The 21,961-nt window shown below is 37.5% G+C and overlaps 1 protein-coding gene across 1 annotated transcript in view; it reads left to right on the top strand.

Annotated features, from left to right (window-relative positions):
* Positions 1-21,961, top strand: part of SIPA1L1 (signal induced proliferation associated 1 like 1) — a 409,883-nt gene that overhangs the window by 278,801 nt on the left and 109,121 nt on the right. The window contains exons 8-9 of the mRNA XM_004371003.2: positions 8,433-8,563; positions 13,854-14,042. Of these exons, the coding sequence (XP_004371060.1) occupies positions 8,433-8,563; positions 13,854-14,042 (320 nt within the window). The remainder of the gene's footprint in view (positions 1-8,432; positions 8,564-13,853; positions 14,043-21,961) is intronic.

Below are 21,961 nucleotides of genomic sequence, written 5' to 3' on the forward strand. Positions count from 1 at the left end.
CCCCTTTATTTCTAATCGACTTTTCTTTGTATTTGTTTCTTTAACCATCTTAATGCAATTTATTAATGTCAACATAACTTCATAATAAATTCTACCTTTTAGTAACAAGTTAGGGGTATAATAGAGACTGCTCAGCCAAAAAGTCCATGCATTCTTGGCAAATAAACCACCTCACTTTTTAAGAATTACCAATGGAAAAAGAGCTGGAACATCAGAATATTATGCAGTTTGTAAATGTGGGCAATTATACAACAATAATTAGGTGGTTAGAGGAGTACTTCGGGACAGGATTCTGGCCTGTGACCAGACCTGTGCAAATGTCCCCATCCATTATTCTCACCTGCTTTTTATAATGATGCAAAGTCAGTCCATTTAGTTCTCATGAAAACTCCACCCTTACAATTAGGATGAGTCCTTTGGGGACCAGAGATTGGGAATCTCTGAGTGGTGTACTTCCCGGAGAGAGCTCCAGTCTTTAAACAGTTGACTTTTTATTATCTCCACTTTGCCAAGTCTGTGTTTTGTTTTAAAAGCAGACTATGTTTCCTTTTTAAAAATTCTCAAATTTTAGTCCAATTTTCTCTTTCTAACAAAGTTATTAATCATATTAAGATGTTTACATGAAGACAACTTGAACCCAATAAAAAAAACAAAACCTTTTGCTGTCGAGTCGATTCCAGCTCATAGCTACCCTATAGGACAGAGTAGAACTGCCCCATAGGGTTTCCAAAGCTATAATCTTTAAGGAAGCAGACTGCCACATCTTTCTCCCACAGAGCCACTTGTGGGTTCGAACCGTCAACCTTTCAATTAGCAGCCAAGTACACTTACCCACTGTGCCAGCAGGGCTCATTTAAAATATTAAAAGTGGTAAAATAATTTTAATTCAAGCTAGTAAAATTAACTTGTAACATTCTTTGGCCTGCTGACATATAATGAGGCCTAAGACTGCTTAGTGGTATCTTCGTTGTTATCAGGTGCCGCTGAGTTGATTTCAACTCATAGTGACCCCGTATGACAGAACAAAACTGCCCCATAGAGTTTCCTAGTCTGTAATCTTTTTGGTAACAGATCTCCAGGTCTTTCTCCTGCGAAGCCACTGAGTGGGTTTGAACTGCCGACCTTTTGGTTTGCAGCTGAGTGCTTAACCCTTGTGACACCAGGGCTCCTTAGTAGCATCTTTAGTGCCCATTTCTAAAGTGACTTATACTGCCCTTTCTAAAGAAGATGGAAGAGTTTTCATTTTTTCTTCTGTGATAGTCAGTTACAGTAAAACTCTACGATTAGAATGTGAACATTTTTGTGACTTTAACATACCTTGCCATATTGCTTTCTAAAATAGTGTGTACAAATTCACAGTGCCGCCAGCAGTGGGTGAATATCTTACAGCTCTACCAAGGGCCATTTTCATTTTAGGAATGTTACTAATTTTGTTAGGTGTAAGATAGTACTCAGGTTTTATTTGTCTTGTATTTCTTTCATTTGTGTTTATCATCTATTTAATTTTTTAGATTAATAATTCTAGAGAAATATATTAAGACGTGATTATAACTTTGTAAGTTATTATTCATAATTATGCATGGTCCAGATTATGCTGGTATCTCTAGAGAAATATATAAATGAAATAGTAATACAAAGTCTACAGATATCATGAAACCTAATATCAGCTAGTTGAATGAAACCTTGTAACTGTTGTGATTATATTTTCTTTTCCTCCTTTACAATAAAAATATCAGGTATAACTTTTTAGAGGGCAGTTTTTCTTGCCTTTTGCACATGTGCTTATAATCAGATGATTTGACTGTACCTGATCTAATATTTGGGGCTTTGAACTATTTACTATTTCTCATCTCTAAGAATGTGAAGTTCTTTATTATTTGCTGTCATGAGTGTGTCAGCCAAAAATGCAGCTATTTATGTGTGTGTTCTAGTGATGGCAAAACCATTCTTTGGCACTCTTTGTACCATCCTTGTTATAAATTCAGCAACCAGACTGATAAGAAAACTTAAAGCTAAACATTTGTTTAGGTGTTAAATGTGAAAAATGGAGGGATGGGGGAAAGAATCATCCAGATTTGAATATAACATTTAAATAATATCTGTTCCTTTAAGCACAGTAAAACTTTGGCTATACAGTACATCTAGGAATAAAACATTATGTGTGAACTGGCTAAATAATAGTTTATCCCTTTAGGTACCAAATTTATTTAAATATTTTTTATTCATAGTAACATTTTAGAAACTTCTGAGAAGATTACACACACACACACACACACACACACACACACACACGAAAATAAGCTTTGGAATCAGTAGTTAAAATAACGTGTGTGAATTCTGGTACTACTGTTTACTACTTGTGGCCTACAAGTGACTTACCTCCTCTAAATCAGAGTTGCCACATCTGTAAAAAAGAAAGAAATATCTGTATTCTCATGCTTAATGCAAATATTAGATATAGTGCTTAGCAAAGTGACTTGCTTCAGGGAGCCTTCATTATAATATAGTGCTTACCTTATGGATTTTTGGCATTCTAGTATGCTGGCACTAAAATATTGTTAGTTTTGGTAATATAATACTCTTATCTCAGTTCATCCATCAGCAGCTTTATTCATCCTGCTTGAGTCTTCAGTTTCTCTCCTCTTTCTTTCCTCCAATTTTCATAATCCTGAATTCCCTCCTCAGAGACTTCTCAGCCTTTCTTTTATACTCATCTGCAGCTCCCCTGTCTTTCCGTTCTCTTCCTTACTTTTCCCCCCAAAAGAAAGAACAGTCGGATTGTAGGTCTGACTGGAAGACCCCTCTGTAATTGATGGATCACTCCACTAGTGAAGGGTGGAGGTAGACTGCTGGTGGAAAACACAATTAAATGCTGCAACATGGAGCAAGTACCCTGTGCAGAGGTGCTGCCCAGAGGCGTGGTCCTGAGAGGAAGGTCCTGTCCCGACGTGCAGTGAGGTGAAAGATGCAGCAGAGCCAGGAGTGGCCAGAGGACCAGACAGAGGACATCCTCAAGAGGCTCTTATTTTTGTTTAAAAAAAAAAAAAAACCTGCACTTTGAATTATTTATCATGGAATCAAAGTGAAAGGACTCAAAAATTCAATTTAAATATGACTTGCTGAGCAGAACTCTTCTCTATCTGGAAAATGGAAAACTGAATTTTGAATTGAATAAAGTTGTATTCATGTAGAAAAGGTTTTCCTGTACCTCTGTAACCCTCAGGAACAGAAATACGGACAATGAACAAACACATGGCTTTTATTGTAAGAGTAATTCTTATTCTAGTTGAAAGATTTTTTGAACACGTGGAACTGATCATGATATTATTGAATTTAACACAAGACCTGCTCTAGAATCTCCATCTCTGCCTGGTGAAACTGAAATAGAGGAAGATGGACTGGAAATGCTTTCTTGGAAATAATAGCTAGAGCTCTTCTTTCAATTAAAAAAAAGATCGCTGCTTCTGCACAAACACACCCATAAGTTCAAAAAGATCTTCCCAGAGTTATCAAGCCAGAGATGGGTTTCTTTGAAGATAAAGTTTGAAGAAAGTGTTTGAAGTTAGTTTATAATTATCTCATCACCATTCCCCCAACTCACAGAAATATGCTTCAGCAGCTGGGAAAAAGTGCACAAAAAACATACGCAGATTTTGACAATGATACCCTCCAAAAATTTTTTTGTTTAAGTGATGTTTAATTTTTAAGTTTTTATTATTAACTAAATGTTCTTCATTTTTATGTAGGGTTTAGTTTATTTTTTTAATAATACTTTGTTCTTATATTTAAAATTTTTACTAAAATTTATACTAAATGATTGCTTAATGTTTATATTTTAAAAGTTTGTTTTTGTTTTATAATGCTTTCTAAATTTTGTATTTGAAATATACTAAATATTTGGTTTTATTTATTTGTGTTATTTTATGGATTCTTACACTTTTTAATGAAATGTTAGTACTAATATGCAAAGTAAACACTATTTTGCTCCAGTATACAGTCAGTCTTTTAGAGACTATCTAAATGACGTTTCAGATGAGACGTGAGGTATGAGAGGATTTAGTCAAATAAAGAGAAGTTGTGGAAAGAATGTTGTAGGCAGAGTTCTCCAGGTGAGAAAGGACACAATGAGTTTGAGCAACTGAAAAGTTCAGCATAGTTTGTTCTCAGAGTTTAGAAGGTCTGAGTTGAGACTGGAGTGATATTCTGGTGACAGGTTGTGAGTGCCTTTGGGAAGCCATAAAAAAAAGTATCCAAGGACCCTTGGGAAACCAGAGAAGGATTTTAAGCTTAATAGTAGATGGTCAGTTTTGCATTTTAGAAGGATCATCTGGCTGCTGTGTAAGCAAATTTGAAAAGAGCAAACCAGTTAGAAGACTAGTGCATTCAGGGCAGAAATGACCAGAGTTGGTCAGAGACAGTGGAATGGAGAAAGAGTACACAGATCTGAGAAACATTTAGGAACCTGAATTCACTCAGCATGACAGTGGATCTGGTGTGAGCAGCTGGGTGAATGGTGGTACCATTCATTGAAATAGTGACTGCAGAGAGAGCTATATAGGTTTATGTGGGAAGGTGATGGGTTCACTTTCACAGATGCCAGAGGAACAAACAGAGTTCCATTAGGTATACATAAACATCTAGGGCTTAGAGAGAAGTCTGGAATGGGGATATAAATTTTTGAGTGTTATCAACATTAAGGTGGCCATTGAAGTTCTGAGACTGGATGAAATATTTAAAATGGGAAGAGTAAGGGAAACTGAGCAGGAACAGCCAGAGTTTTTTTTTTTTTTTACTTTTTTTTTTATTGTACTTCAGGTGAAGGCTTACAGAACAAATAGTTTCTCATGAAACAGTAGTACACATATTGTTTTATGACATTGGTTAACAACCCCACAACATGTCAACCCTCTCCCTTCTTGACCCTTTTTTTTTTTTTGGTGAAAATACACATAGCCAAAGATACACCATTTCAAAAATTTCTACATGCACAATTCAGTGACATCGACTACGCTCTTCCAATTGTGCTGCTATTCTCACTTAAGATGAAGGGTTATAGAACAAAATAGTTTCTCATTTAACAGTTAGTACACATGTTGCCCTATGACAATGGTTAACAACCTCACAACATATCAACACTATCCTTACTCAACCTTGGGTTCCGTATCACCAGCTTCCTTTGTCCCCTTCTGCCTTCTGGCCCTTGTCCCTGGACTGCTGTACCTCATTAGTCCCGTTTGGTTTTATGGGGCTGTCCACTCCCCGGCTGAACGGTGAACCTCGGAGATGACTTCACCACTGAGCTAAAAGGGTGTCTGGGGCCCAACTCTTGGAGTTTCTCCAGTCTCCTTTAGGCCAGTAAATCTAGTCTTTTTTGTGAGTTAGAATTTTGTTCTACATCCTTCTCCAGCTCTGTCCAGAACCCTCTGTTGTGATCTTGGTCAGAGCAGTCAGTGATGGTATCCGGGCACCATCTAGCTATACTGGACTCAGTCTGGTGGAGGCCTTGGTAGCTGTGGTCCATTAGTCCTTGGGACTAATCTTTTCCTTGTATCCTGTTCTCTTCATTCTCCCTTGCTCCCGAAAGCATGAGACTAGTGGAGTATCTTAGATGGCCGCTCACAGGCTTTTAAGACCCCAGACACTACTCACCAAGGTAGAATGTAGAACATTGTCTTTATAAACTGTGTTATGCAGCCCTCCACCCAGCAATTTAGTCCCTCAGGGAGTTTGGATGTGCCTATGGAGCTTCCATGACCTTTCCTTGACAGCCAGAGTTTTTGAAGGAAAATCTGGAGAGGGTGGTGTCATAGAAGCCAGGAAGTAAGAGAGTTTCTAGAAAAAATGAAGTGATCAACTGTGCCTGGTGTATGGAAAGTTTAAGCAAGGTAAGGTCCAAAAATGACCATTTGTTTTAACTAAGGAAGTCAATGATGCAAGGGCACTCAGATTATAGTAATTCTAAAATGAAGAACTAGGCAGCTCTTTCAAGAAGTTTCCAGTGGATGAAAAGAAAGAGGAGATAACTTGAAGGATGATAAGGGGTTGAGGGTAAGTTTTATATTTAAAGATGAAGGAGACTTGAGCCAGATTAACTGGTATGAGAGTGAGCAAGATAAAAAGAGAGGCTTATCAAGGCATTAGCGTCCCTGGGAAAGTAGACACCAGAATGTAGGGAGAGATCTTTGGATTGTAGAGAAAAGGAAGCAGGAGTCTGAATGCAGGTAAGTTTGCATGTACGGTGGTAGAAAATGAGGAAATTTGCTTTTGAAATGACTTTATTTATTTATTTTTTTATTTAATGATGTAAACAGCATTGTCATTTGCTGAGATTGAGGAGAAGATGGGTTGGGGGAGGTTGAGGAGAGTAGAGAATGACAATTGAAATATCTGCCTGGAGAAGGGGAAAAAGCACTGACCAGGGAAAGTTTGAGGACAAGTTGAGGTTATTGATGATGAATTGATAGTGGCCCTGTACCTTTCTGAATTTCTCCAGCAGCAGAAAACCCCCATCCCACCTGCGGTATGTGGGGTATATTTGAGGAGTTTCTAGAGAGCCAGGTCTCAGTTGGGTCCAAAGAAGTGCAAGGAAAAGGATATAATGAATGTGACTCGCACTCATCTTTGAAACATCCACTATTGTTCTGTGCTGCAGTATTAAAATATCCTCTGAAGTTATCAAAGTGTGTTAAGCTCTTTGCTCCTTCAGTTCAGTAAGTGGCTCCAGACTGCTGTTTTGTTTTTCTTTAAGTTCTTGTCCGCTTTTTTATACTATTTCTGTCTCCTCCCTTTCTGTTTTCTTCCTCGTTGTCAGTTGTTCTATCACATTGCTGTCTGCATGCAAGTCTGTATCAGCCCTACACCCTGGACTTTGTCAACATCTGGATTTATACACCTCTGAAATAAAGCTGTGGGCTTGAAGACCAGACAACCAAGCTTATTAGAATTGTGTGCAAAGTAAGACTAAACCTCTGAGTGTGATTCTCATGTGCTGTGCTTTGAGGGTGTACATGAGTGTTTGTACATGGATTTTGTGACATTTATTGGGTTTTTTCTCAGTTGTCCACATATAAAATGTTTGTTGACTGTAACCCCATTGTGTTTTTCTTATTTTGAATTTCCATGGATCGAGATAATACTATTAGAGAGCTCTCTCAGTATTTATGATTATGTCTTTTATAATCGTTCTTCAGTGCTTGCAAAGAGTTTTTCATACACATTACCTAAATTTTAAAAGTACATGATTAAATATTTTATAGTATTATTTATTATTATTCTCATGGATTTTCAAACACTTACATATTTTTTGTATGGAAATAACATGTAATTTCAAATACTTACGCATTTTGTATGAAAATAATGTACCGTGTCACAACCGGTCATGTAGCCATGTCACATGTGAATGAAATAGAACAATGTAAAGTCAGTATTTTGGAGGTCTGAAAAACTAAGTTATTTGCTCTAGTTTTTCATATATTTCTATGTTTTATGGACTTCTTTATCTGTGAATGTCTTATGTACATATCAACAATTTTAATTTTTTTTAAAGAAGTATGTATTTTTAAGAAGCACAGTAAATATCACTTTTTTTATTTTCTGTAACTTACGTTTCATCCTGACCCTCCTTCTGGTCAGGAGGAGGGTAAATTCAATGCTAGTCATCTGGAGGAGGCTTTCCCCGCACCCTGAGGGTATGCTAAGATTTGGGGCCTCAGACAGTGCCAGAGCAAGGAGGAGAGGTCCCTGAGTCATCAGTCACCTGGTCATACTGGTCACCAAGGAGAGAAGTCCATTGTCTCAGCTTACACATTCCCTCCAGGTTCACTGGCTTTGTTGGTTGCCTGTCTTGCTTGTGACAAGGGAACCATTGGTAAGTTTGGAGCCTTGGACATGGACTCCCACCCCCTTGGGGCACTTGGAAACTCTTTTTCTCTGGATGCCTCCTTGTCTTGCATGGGCTACCTGGGGAGCAGAGTGCTGCTCAGGGACTCACAGGCCTCTTGCTCTTAATCTGGGGAAATCACTCCTATTCTCAATTAGATTTAGTTGTTTTTATTTTGTTTTTAAGAACAAAAGCTAAGAAGCCCTGACACAAATCTTCCCTTAGGCAAGGAAGGACACTCAATGTAACCTATTTAAATAGGGGAATTTTTGGGAGAAAACACAATTTTCTTTTTAAAGAAGTAGAGTAAAAATCATAGAGTAGTAAAGAGTTCAGCAGACTACCTCTGTTCAGTGTGTTACCTCCTCTAAAACTAAGCCTGTGTAAGCTAAAGTCTTTGTTTTGACTCACTGAAGAATTTTAATATTTGTTAAATGTGCTTACATTTATTAATCCAGTTTTTGAGTGGCAGTCTTACGTATTGAGCAGAATATAACATTTTCAATGCATTATGCAAATTTTTAATTTTTTTTTTTTTTTTTTTTAACCTAAGAACACTGGAACTATTTTGGGGCAGATGAAAATCTTGGTCCGGTGGCTGTGAGCATTCGAAGGGAAAAACCAGAAGAAATGAAGGAAAATGGATCTCCATACAACTACCGGATAATTTTTAGAACTAGTGAGGTAAGTTGCAAATGAGAGATTTGAGGCTGAATTGAAGTTGTGGGGGGAGGGGAGGTGTAGAGCAAAGCAATTACATTTAATAGCACATGGTTACAGATGTCTTCAGAATAAACAAAGAGCTCCTTTCACTCTTACTTTGGTAGGGGTGGGGGTGGCCATGATGGTTAGATCTGGACTCTTTCTTTCCATTTAGCTCTGCATAGATGCAGTGAATGAATGAGTGTTTTGATTCAGAGATAGATAGGTCCACTAAGAGTGGCCCAAGGAAATTAGAGCTATCAGAATCCCAAGTGAGATATTGCCTGTCCTACTGGGACAGGCAGAAAGCCTCAGCCAGCTTGAGGAACAGCGTTCTGAAGGATAAGAGAGGGCCACCCAAGACTTAACTCTCCCATTCCAAGCTGTTGCTTAGGATGTTTCTTGACCCAAGAAGAAGCAAAGTGACTCTCTTTTTTTCTCTTTCACTTTCCTGTATCTTGGACCTATTTACTGAGTTCTAGAACCCAGACTTTCTGAACCAGAGGCTACCTAATGGTGGTAAAGCAGGCTCTTGAAGCTCTTTTAGGAATCTATGTAACACGTAACATGTGAGTTTTTAATTTAAAATGAAGTGTAAAAAAAAAAAAAAAGGAAAGGAAAGGAAAAATAAAAGGAAACAGCCAACAAAGCCTTTTTTTTAAACTCAGCATTTGGAACTTGGAGGTGGTTATTTTCGCTCCTTCTAAACCTATGTATAGTTGTGCCAGTTATCAATTTGTTGCCTCTCAGCTCCTAATTCACCTTAGGATTGTTGTTATCCAGTAATCCCTAATGCCCTCTTGAGGAATCTAAAAAAGAATGGCTTTGAAACTAGTATAAATAGGCATTTGGCTTCATTTCCCCCACTGAATGCAAGGCAAGTTTCAGTGGTTGACTTCTCTTAGTAATTGTTCCTAAGCTTGAACTCTAGGGAAATTAAATATAGGATTTTTAAAGGCAAGACTTCAATATCTAATATATTGTTTATAGTGACCAGAGAGAAAGGAAGAGCTAACATGCTCTAGTGTACTTTTGTTCATGCCAAAGCTAATCTTTGAGCAATGCAAGTTCTTTCGTTAAATGTGAATGTGAAAAGCACAGAGAACATACTGTGCTTTTGAAGGTGGCTATAGCTAATTGTTCGCTTCTAGCTTCCGCGGGCCCCCCAGATTTCTATGAGCTTCACTCATTCCCAAGTGTTTTTGACTTCCCTGTTTTTATCTCCCCACCCAAGGCCACTCTGATTTAAGCCTCCATCATATCCTTCCTTTCCTATGCTATTTTTTATCCACTTAAATTCATCTTCTTTTGCCGCTATACTATCTATCCTATCCCTGACGTCAAGGTTGAAATTTTCTATATCGATATTTTCTTTCTCAGATCCTGTTACTGGTTTTCATGAGCTGTCCCTTCTCAGCTTGTCTTGCAGGCATTCCTTGTCTGACCACAGCCTGTCTCTCCAGTGTTAACTCCTGTCCTAAATTAACTTCAGCTCTGTGCTGTGGTTGATGAATCACGCTGGTTCCTCTCTTTTCCCACCTTAGTTCTGTTGGCAACTCCCTCCAGTTCTCTGGTCAGGCATTTCAGTCCTTTTCCTGTTGCCCATTCCACTGAGTTATATCTCTTGGGTCTGTTTCCTTAGCCTTTGACTGAAACATCCAAGTCAAATGTTATTTGTTTTACTTGTTTTTATGTTCAAATTAACGTTCTGTTAATGGCAGCTCTATTATTCCAGTTCTTCAGGCCAGAAATGTTGAAGTCACACTTGACTCCCACCCTCCCCCACCACCACCCTTCAGATATGGTCTGTCAGCAAAGCTTGTTGGCTTTATCTTCAAAATATGTCCAGAATTCAACTACTTCTCCCACCCCCACTGCCTCAGCCTAGTCTAAGCCACCACCTTTTTCCAGAAACTGGTCTCCTGCTTCTTCCCTAAAGCCCTGTATCCTTTTACCCCAGCAGGCATCGTTTTGAAATGTAAGCCAGATCTTGTCATTCTAATGGTTTCCCATCTCCCTCTGATGAAAGCCAGTGTCCCTGCTGTAGCCTTGTCCAACTGATGCAACTCCCCTCTGCCCCCCACTCAGTTCGAGCCACTGGCCTCCTTCCCTTTCCCAGCCTTCAGACTCCCTCTGCCTTCCTAATGGAATGTTCTTCCCTGGCCATCCTTTGACTCCTCTCACACTTTCTCCTGGCCTTCACTCACAAATCAATGGGACCCACTGTGGCTACTGCATCTAAAATTTCTAGTCCCTCCCATTGACATTTCATATCTAATTCCATGCTTTATATTTTTTCCATTAACATTTAACACAGTCACATATTGTACTTATTTATTTTGTTTATTATTAGTCTCCCCCACTAGAATGTAAGCCCCATAAGAGTGCGGACTTTTGTCTGTGTTGTTCATTACCATATGCCCAATGCCTAGAATAACACCTTCCCTCTCTCCTCCTATCCCTTCCCCCTCCCTTCTTCCCTCCTTTCCTCTCTCCTTCTCTCTCTCCTGCCTGCCTCCCTTCCCCCTTTTCCTTTTTCCTTCTTCCTTCCATCAGTGTTTATTCAACACCAATTAATTGCTGCTAGCTTTTGTGTAATTTTCTTCTTTCCAATAAAAGTAATCCATTAGATGTGGTTTAATCGTAATACCTTTATCAGGTTTTTCATAGACATAAGCTTGAAAAAGTTCTTTGATAAAAATGTTTCTGGATGTTGGTTGCTGTTCATAGCTCCTGGACTTTGTGGGGCAGGCACTTCAACTTCACTGTTACATTGACACTAGTCCACTGAATGTGTAATGAAATAGGATTTAATGTTTATGCCGTTGTAGTGCCTTCTCATGTTACTAAGTTCTCTTGTTAATAAATCCATCAAGAGAAAAGAAAACATGGTCACCACAGTGATGCCCCAGTTGCTACAGTGAATGCCATCAAGAAAACAGAAATGCAAATGAATCTCATTTCAATAGAAGCAGTTATAAAACATAAACAAACTAAAAAGATCTTACATGTACTTGTAGGGATGTCTGTTTATGAACAGAATTTTATGACATAGGAGCACAGGGTCTTATGAGGACTCTCTTCTTGTTTCTGAAAGTTATTAACCAAAATGTCAGTAATATTAGTGATTTGGGTGTTAAAAATGAGTCATTCTTTTTCTCATCTGCTTTGACTTTTGTGAAGTTAGCTGCTGCCTTTCTATGGTGCATGATGCAAGGATTAGCATTCCTGGTCTTGGTTTCTAAATTGAGAGTACTCCCAGGCTTTGTGGTCCCCCATCCCAAGGCATGTACTACTGCATGAAAAGAAGCACGTAATAACTGAGTTATTCAGCTGTTATCCATGATTTAAAGAAAAGAAAAAAACTGTATGTGTTTGTGTGTGTGTATGTTTATCCGTCTGAATTCGATATTAAGTAATAGGAAAATGATGTTTTTTGGGGAACTATTATTTGAAAAGAAATCATTTACAAATGAAAGAAAAGATACTAATCAAATGGATAGACTGCAAAGAGCTCAGGTACATTTTTCTTGTATTGAAAGTAAGCTGTTGATGAGAGTTGATGGTTTTCCTATTCTTCTCTCTTCTCCATCAGTTGCCAAGTGTGATGCGTTTTTCTTTCCTGGTGATTCTTTTTTTCCTTTGGTTTCCAGTTTTCCTGTTAATCCTATATCATGCCCTTTTTCTGTTACCTGAAGACTGCTGCAGCCTCCTTCTGACTATCTTCTCTGCCTCTACTTTCTTTCTCTTGCAGTTCATCTTGTTTGCCAGCTTAGTTTTTTTTGAACATATACGTCATTATTCCCACTCAAAAAAGTTCTGAGATTACCTGTTGTAGCCAGATGAGGTGTACACCCCACAGTCTGCCTTCAGAGTCTTCTGCTTGGGGACTCTCCATCACCTTGGGGCTTTAGCATCCATTCTTCCCTTGTGCTATCCTTAAAAAACAAGTTGCATCTGAGTCCATTCCAACTCATGATGACCCCGTGTGTGTCAGAGTAGAGCTGTACTCCATAGAGTTTTCAATGGCTGATTCTTGAAAGTAGATCACGAGGCCTTTCTTGATGTGCCTCTGGATGGACTCGAACCTCCAACCTTTCAGTTAGCACCAAATGCGTAATGCGTTACGCGTAAGCACCACCCAGGGACTGTCCTTACATCTGACTAGACTGTAGTAATAACTGCTTCCCCCTCATGCTCTCTTCTTTCCTAGCTCCACACCTGTACTATGTTGTTCTCTCTGCCTTTTTCTTTTTGTAGAATTCTTCCTGTATTTCATAGCCCTTTCTAATGCCACCCCTTCCATGAGGGCTTAAACTCTGAGCCAGTGTGATCTGTTTTCTGCCTTTAGACTGTCTTAGGACCTGGACTTGTTTATACTTTTCTTAGTAAATATACCCTTCGTGGATTGCAGTTGTGAATATATGTCTCACCTCTCATCATCGTACATTCCATAAACATCCCCCAACATGTATGCCTCTATTATCTTTTGTAGATCCTGGTAGTACAATAACTTAGAACCTACATACTTAATGGAAGTTCATTCAATTTAATAGATTTTTTTTCCTCTTAGGTCACTATGTAGTGTTTAAGTTATATTAATCACTTTAGTATGTAAAAATTGTTGGAAATTAGGACTACTTTAGGTTTTAGTCTGGTTCACTTTTCTCAAACAGATCACCATTACATAGGGAGATTTCTTTGCTTAAGTTTGTATTTCATTAAAAAAATGAAAGGCATTTTAAGAAATAAGGAAAAATTTTAAATGAATTCAAATGCTGTTGTCTGTGCTGCTGTGCTAACTAAAACCATTGCCCTAATGAAGCAGCATTTGGGGATATGAGAGTTTATGCTTGTCAGGTGTACGCTATGAAATTCAAAACTATCCTTACCTTTTGTAATTCACAAACATATGAGATCCAAATTCTAAGCACTTATTCTTCAGCTGTTTCTCTGGGGTATCTCCTTAGTGTTCTGGTTTGTCTGCTTAGTGGCATATTATAGCCATGTAGAGACCTTGATCTTACTGATCTCTATAAGGAAATACTATATTTAGTATCTCAGTAAATGTCCTCAGAAAGCCTGATTATGAGTTCTTCTGGAGTTTCCTGGGTCTTCTGGAAATATTGGCCTCATTTTCCAGATAGAAAGTATCATATTATTTTCTCATTCTTTCTTCCTCACTGGCTTAACCAAAGTCACCCTAGTCTAGGCCTTCAATGCATGTGACACCATTCTCGTCCCTCACACTCAGCTGTTGTCTGTCTTTCAGCTCATGACACTGAGAGGGTCAGTCCTGGAGGATGCTATCCCCTCAACGGCAAAACACTCGACAGCCAGAGGGCTTCCCCTGAAAGAAGTGCTGGAGCACGTGATTCCTGAGCTCAATGTCCAGTGCCTGCGGTTGGCCTTTAACACCCCCAAAGTCACAGAGCAGCTCATGAAACTGGATGAACAAGGGGTGAGTTTGGCTTTCAGAGAAAGTTACCTTGTAGGCTTACTGGAGACAACCTTAATTTTTCATTTTTGGTGGGGAAAACTGATGTTATTTATTGTGAAGGATACTTTCTTGTAGTTACTCTTTTTTAATCTAATTTCTGTAAACTCTGAACATTTCTCATCTCTTGAAATTCTGTGTCAGAATTGATAGATATGATACTTAAACCATATTCAACGCTGTTGATAATCTTAACCTAGATGCAGTGAATTCTTCAAGTACTCTGGGAATAAGTAGTAGCCATAGCAATAATAATACTAATAGTAATCATAGCTAACATTAATGACCACATTCATCACGCTGTGTTCTAAGTGCCTTAAATATGTTATTCCATTTAATCTTCCAGCTGTATTAGGAAGGTACTATTATTATCTCCATTTTAGAGATAAAGAATCTGTGGTACAGAGAGATTAAGCAGTAATTCCAAGTCTACACAGTTAATAAGTTGTGGAACCAGGGTTCACATACAGTCAGACTCAAAGCTTGTGCTCTTAACCACTATACCACACCTTTCTTGGACATTCAAAATTTAAAAGCCTGTTAGTACCACCAAAGATGTATTTTAGCCAAGATTTCAAAACAGGAATTTTTAAAATTTGAGTCCTAATCGGTAACAAAATTAAAATGCTCAAGATTTTATTACCTCTATCTAAATGACTATATGAAGAGGAACGCAGTATCAGGATTGGAGGAGGACTCATTAACAACCTTCGGTATGCAAATGACACAACCTTGCTTGCTGAAAGTGAAGAGGACTTAAAGCACTTACTGATGAAGATCGAAGACTGCAACCTTCAGTATGGATTGTACCTCAACATAAAGAAAACAGAAATCCTCACAACTGAACTAGTAAGCAATATCATGGTAAATGGAGAAAATACTGAAGTTGTCAAGGATTTATTTTACTGGGAACTATAATTAATACCCATGGAAGCAACAGTCAGGAAATCAAATGATGTATTACAATGGTCAGATCTGCTCAAAAGACCTCTTTAAAGTGTTCAAAAGCAAAGATGTCACTTTGAGGACTAAGGTGCGCCTGACGAAGCCATGATATTTTCAGTCGCCTCATATACATGTGAACGCCAGACAGTGAATAAGGAAGTGTGAAGAAGAATTAATACCTTTGAATTATGACGTTAGCGAAGAATATTGAATATACCATGGACTGTTGGAAAAACAACCAAGTCTGTCGTGGAAGAAGTACAGAGTGCTCCTTGGAGGTGAGGATGGTGAGACTTGGTCACGTGTACTTTGGACATGCTATCAGGCAGGACCAGTCCCTGGAGAAGGACACTGTGCTTGGTCAAGTAGAGGGTCAGTGAAAAAGAGGAAGACCCTCAATGAGATGGATTGACACAGTGGCTGCAACAATGGGCTCAAACAGCAATGATTGTGAGGATGGAGCAGGACCGAGCAGTGTTTTGTTCTCTTGTACATAGGATCACGCTGAGTCAGAACCGACTCAGCAGCACCAAACAACAACAACAATCTAATGTGGGGGCCTATAGTCAAGATGCAAGTAAGGGATAGGATGATCCAAATAGAGGTAGCAGAGGGTAGAGAATGAAAAATTACAATCTTGAAAATCCTCTGGCCGGTAAGTATACACACATTCCATGTTGGGGTGTTTTGGTCATATGTGCTAATTTTGTATTTGTCATATTTATATACTCTTACTTTAACTCTTTCTTTGAGCATTGCTCCCATATTGCATCCTGGAGGTAGGTGGTGGTAGTTTTAACATTTCATTTTTAAAAAATTCCTACAGAAGTAAAATTTGTCCAGTTGTTGAATGTCATTTTGTGAAATTTTGATAATATTTCCTTAATTAACAAAAATTCCAATTTAGTTAAAATTAATTTAATTTAAAAATAAGTTTCAAGGTATATTTATTCTGTTAATTCAGCCAATGAGAACATATTACGAACGAATAATTGGACATAAGTTTTCTAATCCTTGCTTTTCTGTCCATTCATTTCACTTTTCATAACGCACAGCTAATGTCTATTCTATACATATATTTGAAGAATGCTGTGAGTATCCGTGTCCATAAGATATAAATATGAAGCACCTTGAACTCTGCAAAAGACAACTGATGCATATTCTTAACTATTTTGGAGGATGTTTTTCAGTACATATTTGGGCATTTGTTCTAACAGATGAGCAATATAAAAATGATGATTAGGTTCAGCTTTATTGATTCAGTCGTTTCAATTACTGTGCTTACCTGGGAGAATGAAGATGTTTAGACATTGATAATATAATAGTATACTTAACATTCTAAGCTCTACATTAGAACAGATTATCTTACGTAAAAACCAAAAAACCCATCACTGTCGAGTCAATTCTGACTCATAGTGACTCTGCAGGACAGAGTAGAACTGCCCCATAGGGTTTTCAAGGAGTGGCTAGTAGATTAGAACTTTTGATTAGCAGCTGAGCTCTTAACCACTGCACCACCAGGGCTCCTCTCTTATGTAAAGGAGGCATTTATTGCCATTTTCCCTTGTTTTACCCATATTCAATAATGATATGTGCCATAACTTTAGACATTTATGGCACATTTTGCACTCCTCCCTCCCCCCGATTAGTGATGGCGGAATGTTGGACCACAGGTAGTGGTACTGGTCTGTGATGAACACTTTATGGTCTCATCAACATAGGAAAGGTAAGAACGCTACAGAAAGTTAAAGATAAATTTATTTAATTTACAAAACTGTCTATTCTGAAATTATGGCTTTCCTGTTCTTAAGGGTATTAAAACATCTTTTGCTTCATAAAATGATTGATGATGGTATATCTTAGTTTTGTGAGTATCTTTTCTTGGCAAGATGACAATTTGACAATCAACACGAGTCTCTCCAGAAATTTTTTTGGAAATTTTTCTAGACAGTAGAACCTAGACGTTTTAGAACACCCTGTTCTATACGAGCAGCTCTGTATCCAGCCTGAAGGGCATTGGCACTTGGCCTCTGTCTTTTCTTTGAAATTTCCTCACAGAGCATTCAAAGCCAGGATTGTACTGATATAAAACAGATGGCACACAGACTTAGGCTTTTTTGCCTGGGGAGTCATTTTTGGGGTAGGAAATCTCGTTTATGCCTTGAAATCATTTTGAGAAAGTGATTATTTTCGTGCCTTTACAAACACAGATTTTAAAGAGGAAATGCTTATAAGTACAGTAGATTATGCACATGAATCGTTGTAGAGCATGTTTAATTTCCATCTATGTCATCATTTTCTTTTTTTTTTTAATTTCAAGCTTTGTACATCCTTACATTCTTTAAAGAGATTTGGAGTATGACACCGGGAAATTGGACTCACTAAAAGGGACTTTTAAACTTCTGTTTAAATTTTATTTAAATGATTTCTTTAATATGTTATATACTGATACTAAATGCCTTCATAATTATGCTTGGAAAAAGAAAACACTATTTGCTACATTGTGGCGGCTTCCGTTTCAAATCTTTGATGGTTTATTTCTTTATTTTCCCACTTTTAAAAGCAGAAATGACCAGAACAAGTTAAAATTATACGTAGAAGAGAAAAAAACAAAAAGACAGCATTTGACAAAAATGAAAAAATTTTGTTTTCGTTTGATTTGAGGCGTTTCAATTCCTGAAGTTTTCAAAAATGAATATATATTTTTTGGCTTTCACATTCTCTTTCCTTATTCCTTTCTGGGCCTTATACTATTTATTTATGTACTTTTCCACTATTTGTAAAGGGGCAGTGAGAAAATGAAATATTGCCATTGTTTTCATACTTGGGAGAAGATAAAAGTGTGTGACTGAGAAATTTTGGATCAACTCTGGATTTAGTTTGACCATCATGTTCCTCAATTTTGTTTAGTGACTAATTTGAGAGTATCTCTCATGATAAAAACAAAATCGATAAATATAAATGTTTATGTAATTATTACTAAGTTCTAAGTGCTTTACTCGCATTATCTGATTTAATCCTCACAGCAATCCTGTTCAGCCCTATGTGGTAGATTCCAGTTATTGGGCCTGTATGGCTTGAGGAGAAAACAAAAACCCAAACCCATTGCCATCGAATCAATTCTGACTCATAGCGAACCTATATGACAGATTAGAACTAGCCTATAGAGTTTCCAAGCAGTGGCTAGTGGATTCGAACTGTGGACCTTTTGGTTAGCAGCCATAGCACTTAACCACTATGCCACCAGAGCTTGAGGAGATGGAGGCTTATTCTCAGTGCTGTTTTTCTTCCCTCTCATCCCTTAGTAGTCCTGAACACTGGGTACAAATTTGCATAATGCTACCTTTCATTTTTAAAATTGGCAAGCTTTCATACAGTTTTGCATATCTTGAATTATTTTGATCCTCAAGACTGCATTTTGAAATACCAGGAATTTCATTATCTATTCAAGTCAGCTTTTTAATAATATGGCCAATTCAGTTAGTTTAAAATTTGCCATATCAGACCCGTTTTTCTTCATCAGCTATTTAAATAACATCTATATATCTCATGCACTCTGCAAAAGGGATGAAAGATTATCATACTAGGCCGTGTTTTAGGGAATTCACATATAAATGGTTAGTACAATGCTGGACACATGGTAAATATTCAAAAAATATTAGCTGTTATTGATAATGATAAATTAGTAACTTGTTATTAACCCTTTACATGCATTATCTTATTTAATCTTTATAGCCATCCTATGACAGAGCACCTATTATAGATAATATATTCTGCTTACTTCTATAAGTTAAGCGTAACTGTTTCAAATCCGATAAATGCTTATTGAGTATTACTGTACAGATTAAATACTGTAGAGAAATAAATAGGCTAGTATCCTTATCCATGAAGGAGATAAGATCGTAAGTTACTACAATAGAAGTCAGGGTTAATATAATGTGTTTAATAAGAGAATTGCAAACAAAAAGCAGTGGCAGTGTAAACCAGTGGGACCAAGTCACGATCAGTTAGATGGATCTGGATGAGATAGGCCTTGGAGGGGAAGAGGATTTCGTCAGGCCAGAGAATGAACAGTATGGTGATCTGGATTCAGAGCAGAGCACAAAGGTACAAAAGCAGTGTGTTTGTGAGGCAGCAAGCAGTTCAGCTCAGCAAGAAGGTGAGGTACATGTAAAAGAGTGATAAAAATAGATAATTTTTATTGAGCAGTGCCTATGCTAGGCACTGTGTGAAGCAATTTATAGGATTTTACAGGAATTATTTTAATCCTCAGAATCCTTTGATATAGCTACTGTTATTGTTCCTGGGTTGCCAGAACACTGAGGCATAGAAAGGCTGCAAGACACCCCCCTGTCCCCCAGATCACAGTCAGCACCTGATGGAGGCAGGTGTTAAATCCAGGCACTTAGGGCCCAGAGCTGCATTCTTAACCAATATACTATACACCCTATCCTTCTTCCCCCTCCCCGTGAGTGGGACAAGAAACTCCAAAGATGCCTCCAAGCCTTATTATAAAGGTTTCAGTGCCCAGTATTAAGTATAATATGTTAAACTCAAATGGAAATGGAATGCAGTTTATAAATATTTAAAGAAGAAATGCCAGTTTGCTGAAGAGAAAATTGATAATCCTTCCTATTTTCATTAGGTAATAAAGTTTCATATACACAGTAGTGATTTTCCCTAAATGAGTATCTCCGCTCTTTTTCTAGATGCTTATTAAAAACATAACAAAATGAAAATATTAGGGTCTCAATTTCTTAAAAAGTTACCCATCAAGTGATTGACATTATAGTAGGAGGAAAATGATCCCCATTTAACTAAGTCTGCAGTGTATGTCTTAAGAATGGATATAAGAAAAAAGCGATGTTTATTTGGTAATGAATAGCACTGATCCTTTGATTAAGGACTTGAATGAAATTCTCGGCTGACTTAGCCATTGATTGCCATGTTGCATTATTTTATTGTGAGGATAAATGTGTTTGAACAGCCACTTTTTCTTTGATTCAGAGAAGTAGCTTTGAAAAATGACCCACAGGAGAAACAATCTTTCCAAGACTGATTTTCTGTGAATGAAGCTTTGGCAGAACATTTACCATTCCTGGAATTTTAATCTTCTCTTAAATTATGAGATACCAGATTGGTTCCAGACAATTTATGGACCTGTATGTACCTTATCAGGAAGGAAATACACTCACTCCTCACTTATCGAGATAGATAGGTTCCAAAGACCAGGTTATCATGCGAAAATTGACATTATGTGAAAATGGAGGATGACCACATCAGATCACAAAATACTATGTGGAACACATACGTTCCTCCGGACCAAAGGGGTGAAAAATGGAAAACTGTAGGTGGGCGCTGTATGTCCCACTGGTCATGAAAGGGTTACTGCCAGATGTATGTCATTAATGTGCAAAAATAGTTGGATGGTAGATTTTTTACTGTTGTTGTAAATGCGAAATGTCAGATAACAAGATAGTCGATAAGTGAGGAGTAGGTGTACACATGACTATTACTAGGCCAGAAGAAGGTGTCAGTGGCTTTGTCTTGTCTGACCACAGGTGGTGAGTACTCTGCACCAGCCCATCTATGTTCTTTTACCCAACTGAGGCTGGATAACCTCTTACAGATGGATTTGAAGAGATTTTGGGCTAGGTGACTGGTAGAATCCTTTCCAGTGATGAGATTCTGTGATTAACATGACCAATAGCATTAGCTTTTGGAAGATACCTGGCTGTAGTAGGACTGCAGTTTGCACTGATGGAACACAGCAAGAGTAATGAGGCACATGTGGCAAGAAGTCCTTGGTTCATGATCCAAAAAGCAGAATAACTGACTGCAGACATTCCAGCCTTCCTGATTGTTAAAATTGTGGATTGCCTTTTAAATTCAACTTTGAAATAAAAAGTTAAATTAGTTTCTTTACTTCAGGACTTAAGCAGGTAGTATCTTCAAATGGTCGAGAAAATCAAACACTATGACAATATGTATACTGAGGGATTCCATTCCCACCTTGTGCCTATCTGCCTTCCTCTTTCTTCCCCTAATAGCTATCACTTTTATTATTTTCTCGTGTAGTGCTATATTTCTTTTTACAGATGCCCCAGATACACATATATATTCTTATTTTTCACTTTCTTATACAAAATATAGCATGCTAGAGACACTTGCTTTTTTCACATAATATATTTTGGAGATCTTTCCATGTCAGTATATTAGAAACCTTTCCAGTTGTTTTCACTGCTGCATAATATTGCATGTATTGTACCATACTTTATCTCGTAAATTTCCCTATTGATAGGCATTTGGGTTGATTCCAATCTTTTTCTGTTACAAATAATACTGTAGTGAAGAGCCTTTTCCTATGTAATTGAAATTCGTCTTAATGTTAAATCAAATCAGGTACATTTATTATCAACTTCATACCCAACATGAAGCCTTTTATTTTTGTGAGAAATTTTGTACTACATAACATTAGATAAGATTGTTATGTGTGTGTGGGGAATATTTCCTTTACATTATATCAAAGATAAAAATGGAATATATATGCCCATATATATAAATAATTTTAAAAGCATAGAGATTTTAAAAGCATCAGATTTTTTTTTTTTTTTTTTAACAACTTTCCTACCCAGTATCCATATGTCATTTTTGAAACCATCCGGATTTGCTAGCAATTCCAATCAGGATAAATTTTCTAGCTAGCATTTTTTTGCTCTCAACACTGAATTGCTAAAGTCTTTGTCTTTTTTTTTTTGGAGGACAGTCTAGAGATTTGTTTTCAGGAAGTAGTTAAGGGAGTTACCATATGAATAAAGAATAAAGAACAAACCAAAGTGAATGTTATGAATGTGAATCATGAGAATTTTAAAAAATTGCCAAGATTTTCATGTCTATTAATGGTAGACTAACTTGTTGCCAACTAGCTCTCCCACTGA

Source organism: Trichechus manatus, unplaced genomic scaffold (assembly GCF_000243295.1).
Source record: "Trichechus manatus latirostris isolate Lorelei unplaced genomic scaffold, TriManLat1.0 scaffold00010, whole genome shotgun sequence".
In the NCBI taxonomy this organism is placed as follows: domain Eukaryota; kingdom Metazoa; phylum Chordata; class Mammalia; order Sirenia; family Trichechidae; genus Trichechus; species Trichechus manatus.